The sequence below is a fragment of the Echeneis naucrates genome, chromosome 4 (assembly GCF_900963305.1).
Source record: "Echeneis naucrates chromosome 4, fEcheNa1.1, whole genome shotgun sequence".
Classification (NCBI taxonomy): Eukaryota; Metazoa; Chordata; class Actinopteri; order Carangiformes; family Echeneidae; genus Echeneis; species Echeneis naucrates.
In genome coordinates, this window is record NC_042514.1 from 7,633,495 (window position 1) to 7,641,154 (window position 7,660).

A 7,660-nucleotide genomic window follows, 5' to 3' on the forward strand; every position below is an offset into this window, starting at 1 on the left:
CCTTTAGACTCCGAGGCGACAGTTGAAAAGTTAAAAAGTTTTAAGTGGATTAAGCTGCAAGTGATATTCCTCTCTGAGTGAAACGACACAGAAGTATCTAAGCGGCAGCCACACAAATGCACTGTGAGGTTCTCTAAATCATATGGAAAGAAATTCAGTGCTTTCTATCTTATTAAGCTTAGAATAGAATGTTTAGGGCCGTCCTTCACAGCGGGAAGGGAGAACGTGCCATCCCACAGTTCCTTGGTAAAATAGTCGGGGGGGAAAAAAAGCTCTGAGAAGAAGCAACGTGTGAGTGCTGTCACACTATTGTCCTGTTTGAAGGTACATCGCTGCTGCTAAATTCTTTACATCATCACTGCTTAATTAGTTTCATTGCAAAAGGCTCAACACGATAATCAAAGCAGCAGGCACAGACTAACCCTGTTTTCAACCCTAACCTAAATATACATGGGGTGCATGTGTTATTCTTGTTTCTTTTTGGCTGACACATTTCCTTTTATGCTGAGTCTGACACTCTTCAGTGTATCTAACCTCTTCCTTACCTCTAGTGTTATCTATTTTAAGGATCCTTGCTGGGGCGAATTGATCGAATTGTTTCCTGGTTAACGATAAATAAATAAAAGAATTCTTGACTGACCTCTCTGTGTTATGTGGAACATATCGGGGTAAGGCTCAAAGCTGCTTAAACATTTGAGTGACTCAGATAACCAAGGACTCTGACAAGTGAAGACATGAGAGAATATTTTACTGTGATGTACGAGCAGGATTAATGCATTTTTCATCATATACACTACCATTCAAAAGTTTGGACATACTTTCCTATTAATTTCAATGGAAAAATGTGTCTTTTGACTAGTAGAGTATATGCCTACATTATGCATGTAACAATGCGTCACAAGTCAGTCACACTGCAAGCATTTTATGTCATGCTCTTTATGTGGGCAGTAGCAAAATAAGAACATTTGCTATATATAAATGGTACTGTTTATTTTCTCACTGAAATCACGAGCAGGATCACAGGAATACAAATTGGGTGAAGAACCCACAAGCAGAAATTCTGGCACAATGTGAATGATGACATGTAAAAATTCTGTACAAATAGTGACTTTATATTATAATATATTCAGAACTTTTACAAGCAAATGCATCACTAATAACCGGAAAACAGCAGTGAGAGCAACATGAATTATGTTCATAATTACCAAAAGGCATCTCAGATGAAAATTTCCACTTCTTTGTTGAAGGTGAGGCCAGGCTCAGGCCACGTTGCATACCTCCTTTATGCCCAGATAATTGGTGGGCATTAGTGCGAAGTTTGAGAAAATCTGACTCAGAGCTGACAGAAGAATCTGACTGTCAACAGCAAATTCTCCACCACGGATGAGCATGTTAATGTTGGTGTGACCAGGGGTAGCTCAAAATTCTCAAGAAGTAATTAAGGACAGTGACATGAACATAAATAACTCCAAACTGGGTCACCATCATGCTCACGAGTCAGAACATTGTGTATGATCTGGAAAAGAAGGTAAAATTGGAGTCCAACCTGGAGTCCAGTAATCCGACCACAATGTGCACTTTGTCAGGAATGATAAACTGTTTTCAAGACAGGAAGACCAGAATATGTTTTGTGGATTTTAAGATTCAGCTCACAGCACCCTCACTGTTAATAATGTGCTCTTTTACTGCTTGGTTCATGAGACAATGACCACGCTGCAGCAGAACAGGCACCATGTTGCCTTAAGCCACTTGCCAGGATCCAGTCCAGCTCTGCTCTCTCTGAGTTTTCTATCCATGTTTTCCTTCTTGCCCAGGAGTGGGCAGGACTCTCTGGAGCCTCCACCTTCCTCTGCTCACCTGATCCCAGTCCACTTGATTTACCTCCACTCTCACCTGCACCAGATATAAGCCAGCTCAACCACTACACTGTGGGAGTTTGTTGTTTCAGTCGCAGCATTACGTTTGACTTCAGTCTGCCCTTTGACCCTTTCGTTTGGATGGTTCATTGATACCTTTGCCTTGCACTCACCTGTCTTTGTGTTGCTCAGTCCTGCTGCGCCCAGCCCTGTCGTCACCTGCCTGGCTTCCCTGCATCCTCGTCTGCTTGCCTGGTATTCTTCCTCACGCTCAACACCCAGAACACCGTATATATTTGAGCACCTTTTATCACAGTGAACAGTCATTAGCACCTGATCTGCAGTATGGTTTCAGTCTCCATTCAGTTCAGCCGAGTAGACGCCTGACACCGGTGGCATCTTAAGTTTACCACACTTGCATTCATCTGCTGCAGTTGGGCATTGAGCCAAAAACAGCCAAGTTAGGAAAGCTACAAAACAGAAAGCACAATTGACAAATGCGTGAAACTGGTTCAGTGTGAGTTAGAGAATCACATAAGTGGACTGGAAAGGAGCCATTTGTGGTCAGAAAGGAATGACAGGGGTGTTTTGAGACAAAAGGAAACTGAATCAACGAGTGACTAAACTGTGACAAGTGAGCGGCACAACTGGAGACACTAGCGGAACTAATTGGATAGTGTCGGCCTCTAATACCGACTCTATGGTGGCTGACTTTTAAAGATATGACTGTAAGGCGAAGCCACACAGTTATTTTGGGAAATCTTCAAAAGGGTACAAACTTGTCAAATGCATTGAGCACAAAGAAAGTGTGCTGCTTTAAACTATTAATTAGACCAAAGTAAATTATACTTTAGGGAGTTTGTGGAAACAAGATAAGTGTCTTATTTATGGCAAGTGAGTTAAAAAGCACTTGTGAGTTAAATTCCAGGAATATAGGATTAAATTGTGAGGGCTGCAGACTACAGCAGTTTTATTTTCAACAGCCACATGGTACTCTATTCTGTAATTGTTAAACTGGACCAATTATGACAATATCCAGGTCAGTATTTTCCCTCTGACACTTTGTTAGCTTTGCATGGTTTGCAGGTAAGATGGCTCATTTACGCACTTCTGCCTATTATGTAAACTCCCAATTGACCCTCTAAGTAAATATTGGACAGGTAATATTATCTCAGGCAGAATAGGTGAGATTTGTTTGAAATGCGTGACTATAATAAATCTGTCAGGTTGTCACAAAATGGGGAAAAAAGCCATAACAATGGCTCAACTTTTGCTGCATCTGGCAAAAGTAAACACCATAGCAGCTCCCCTTGAACTAATGGGGTTCATTCATCTCGGATCTTAATGAGCTGTCCAGTTTGTCTGCTGAGTCTGTGCGTGTACACCACGAATAGGTGAGAATCTAATTGTGTAAGAATAAAACTGCCATTAGGGTTTAGATGAAGCTCAGCCCCAAGGGTGTTGCACAACCTCATACTACCACTTCCTGTTCCAGGGGAAAAATAGATGTTGATTAAACTGCCTGACATTAATGATTAGTGAATGTCTCTTCATTCAGATGTTCCAGTGCTACGTCAGATGAGGAACTTTGGCCCATAAGAAATTAAGAAATTTCCCAGTTGTTGAAATTACAGCTAAAGCATTGGGTCATGTATTAAAAAGATACCAGTTAAAAGTTTGGGCACGTTCATTCATTGTGTCCAGACGTTTCCCTGGTAGTGCAATACAATGGGAGCTCAATGTCATCCTGCTGCCTTGGCATCTATATAAATCACCAGGTGACACCTGGATATCGCTCCCTCTTTATGAGAACATTCAGAAGTGCTCCCACTCCTCAGCTGTTGCAGGTGTGCAGGTTGCCATCTACAAAAGTGCACCTCCATAGCTAAGGGTGAAAGCAATGGACAAAGTGTAACACAAATGTTTTAATCTGGGTGTGTGAAGCCTGAATGTAACTGACAAACCACTTTAATATACCAAGCAAGGGGCGGAATTGCAAAAGAAAAACTGAAAATTGTTAAACTACCAGTAAATTCCCTTAGACTCCTTCAATATTACATTAAATAAGGTCCCTGAGATTCAGCGTAGCAAAAGGTTATACAAGTCACTAAGTCTGTTTTACAGTAATGCTGTTCCCAGCGTAGCTGAGTTGGCCCCTTGGGTAAATATTAGCTGTGGGCTCTTATTGACCCCGTCCTACTTCCCCCTCTGTGGTGTATGCACTATATTTCTATCAAGTATGGCACAAAAGGCAGATTAATTATATTTTCCTAGAACCAAACGTAGCCGTCACAGTAATTGTCCTTGCTGGAATATTCCAAATATGACCAAATTGAATATGCAACATGTGAGCACATTAAAAATTGAAATGTCTGGATGTTTGTACTTTGCCTTTCAGTTTGGAGGTTTCCTTTGTCTCGACTTTGCCGAGGTTTGTGTGTGACCTGTTTCCAATTGTGGATATTTAGCCACCATGTTAGCCACCCTTTTACAGTACCTGCTGTGTAATTCCTCTTTGTGACCATTTCCTGGGTGGAAGATTGCAATATTTAGGTGGGCACAGAAGCATTAATTGCACTCCACATTACAGGAGTTTTAGTTCAGTAGTGGGGGATTTTTTTTTTTCCCCCTTTAAAAAAAAAAAAGGATAAAAGGTTTTCTGTCATCTGCCAGCAGTTTTTAACAGTACTGCCTTTATTTCCTCGTATATCTGTCCCAGGTAGGATAGGAATGATTAGGTACTCATTTTCAGCTGTACTTCAGTCATTATTGTTGTTGTTGTTTTAACTAATGGTGCCACCTGTTCCACACACAGCTGGCTAATTCGGGTCTCATTGTCTCATTCTAACTGTCTGGCTCAATTATTCCAAATCATTGAAGAATTTCCATTGACTATTAAAAAAAAAAAAAGCTCAAATGTACTCCAAATAAATGGTTACGTCATCTTAGAGTACAGAGATGCAGTATATTTACAGAAGAGTGTTTCACTTTCACTCGGTGCACCTGCAACACTCAGATGAAGAGCTGGTGTTGGAAGGCTTCATTTTTATGAATGAATGTTTTGAACACGCTTCATATTGAACTTGAATTTTTAATGATTGTTTTATTCTGAAACGTCTTGTGGCTCTGAGCAACCAGTATAAGTAGGTTGGCACTGTCACTGAGAGAAAAGGGGGAGACAGAGTAAATTTTCCTTGGTATTAATTTATACAAAGTATCATCCTCTTCTGAATTCTTAACAAATATGCACCAATAAGCTTTCATTTACTGTTTTATTGTCTTTCAGATACGGTAGATACTTTCATGTAATGTTAAGCCACACTTGAAATTATTTGTTCAAGTATTAATTTGTTTTTACAATATCAAGCCATCTACACAATTGCGACATCGAACAAAGACGCACAGAAAATATCTAACACAATGAGGAAACCTACCAATACAAATCTTATTTCTCTAAAATATTCTCCTCATAACTGACACTTGTACCAAAGTAAATCCCTAAGCACTTTAGTCTGTTTTCATTAGTTAGGTGCAGATGCTGTGGCCAATTTTAATTGATGTTTACAAGATTTAAATGGGCTCATGCCAAACCTGGCTGCAAGCTGCAGCTATTTCAGTCTGTTACGAATAACATCCATACATATTCATTAGCAAAAAGTAGTACTCGCCTGTTCAGAGCACACAGAGGGAGATGAGCAGCAAGAGTTACTGTGCAACAAGATAAGACATTTACAGCTGAGAGAATGGGGTGATTCCCACGGGGTGGTCCGCTGAGACCAAAAAAACAGATTTTCTGTGTTCAGGGATGAAATGAACACACTTTCAGGATACACAGCAGGTCAACAGTTGCAGCCTAGACTTGTTTATTTTGTGTGACAGTCATTCACTCCGTCGGCTGCTCTTTTGGTGTGGAGTCCCCTGCTCACACGTCCATTTGTACCAGCACCAGAACAGGTGGGGACTCGGCCACCTTGGCCTTGCGATGCAACAGATGAGTGAGGCTTCTGAAGGATGGAGTGGCTCGGAGGAGGACTTCCTTCAGGCCAGCCCGAAACTCTCTGCGGACCAGGCAGTAAAGCACAGGGTTGAGGCAACTGTTGGTGTGTGCCAAACACACAGTCAGGGGAAAAGCGTAGGCCTGCACGTTGTAAAAGGCTTTGCTGAAAGGAACAAGGTCAAACTTAATGAGCACTCCCCACAGAGTCAGCGCCTGATTGGGAAGCCAGCACAGAAAGAAGGACAGAACCACAATGACAATGGATTTGGTGACTTTGGAGTGTCGTTTTTGGCGGCCCTGCTGAATCTCCGGGCCTGCTGCACCTGCCACCCGCCGGGTGAGGATGAGGCGAAGTAGCAGGAGATAACAGACGGTGATTATGATCAGCGGGATGAGGAAACCCAGCAGAACCTTTTGCAGCTGGTATAGACCCAAAAGAAGCTGTGGGTCCAAACTTCCTGAGTCTGGAAAACGCACTAGGCATAGCTCCTCATCTGACACCTGGGCTGTGGTGGAGTAGATGGCATGAGGCAAAGTGGCAAGCAGAGAGACGGCCCAGATGCCCAGGCTGGTCCACTTCGCCCTGGCTGCTGCTGCACGTCGGCTGTGCATCTTCAGTGCAGAGGAGATGGAGTAATAGCGTGCCACGCTCATAGCTGTGAGGAAGAACACACTGGCGTACATGTTCATGGTGGTTACAGAGCTGACGATCTTGCACATCACACGACCAAATGGCCAACGGAAGTCCAGAGCCGTGTCCACTGCCCAGAAAGGTAAAGTCAGCACAAACTGGAGATCTGTGATAGCCAGGCCCATGACAAAGCAGTTGATGGACGACTGCTTCTGTCTGTAACGTGAGTGCAGCAGGTACAGAGCCAGGGAGTTTCCCACCAGCCCCAGTGCACAAACTATAGAGTACACACATGCTATCATCCCACGCACCAGCAGACTGGAGCTGTCTCCCTGCAACTCCATGATGGACTCCTTGGTGAGGAGCTGCAGCCAGCAGTGGAGGGATAGGTTGCTGCTGGGACCTCCGCTGTCCTCCTGCAGGATCTGCTGCTCACAGGGCTCTGCAGCCGGCGGCTGGACTCCAGTCTCATTCTCCTGCATGGCTGCACTCTCCTGCTCACATATCACCCCGGACTGCAAAGTGAAAACGCTGCGTGTCACCAAAAAAAGCCAGAGGCAAAACTTTGTGACTCTGACATTTCCAGCTCCCACAGATGTTGTCCTCTGCTCCGTTATCCTCTCCTCATGAACACTCCCCAGCTCTGCGCGCCACGCTCGTTTATAGGTGCCACGGGGACGCGCGCAGCTCAGTCGCGCCGCCGACGCTGCCCTTCCCACCGTGCAGGGTGGAGCGTTTAGACAGGACTCCAGATAATCATACATAAAGTCTTTAGAATATGTGAAGATACTCATAAGTGTAGATAAAACGCCTGTCTAGTTCAGCGACTGTAAATCAGTCTGACATTCATATTACTCCCTCCAGGAAATAGACGGGTCCACAGGTCTTTACGTTACAGATGGCTTTTGTTTTTCCTTCCCGTCAGAAACGCCACAAACCTGGAAGGAGGAAGTTCACTTGGCAAATAAAGGAAATCTATTATCGTCCCCCAAACTTTAATCTGCACAAGAAAACTGAGATAAAATAGGACTTAAAAAGAAAAATCCTACACTAACACAAACACACCTGCTGCCCACCCACCTCACAATATTAACTCCCACAAAATCAACGATCATGGAAAAACAAAGTGGAGAAATATGCAACCAAATAGCAAACTGTAATATTGTGGCAGAAAGG

The 7,660-nt window shown here is 43.3% G+C and overlaps 1 protein-coding gene across 1 annotated transcript; it reads right to left on the reverse strand.

Annotated features, from left to right (window-relative positions):
* Nucleotides 1–5,778: 5,778 nt before the first annotated feature.
* rxfp3.2b (relaxin family peptide receptor 3.2b) lies at nucleotides 5,779–7,090 on the reverse strand. The gene has a single exon (XM_029500695.1). The coding sequence runs from the start codon at nucleotides 6,964–6,966 to the stop codon at nucleotides 5,779–5,781; it is 1,188 nt and encodes a 395-aa protein (XP_029356555.1). The 5' UTR covers nucleotides 6,967–7,090.
* Between the last annotated feature and the right edge of the window lie 570 nt (nucleotides 7,091–7,660).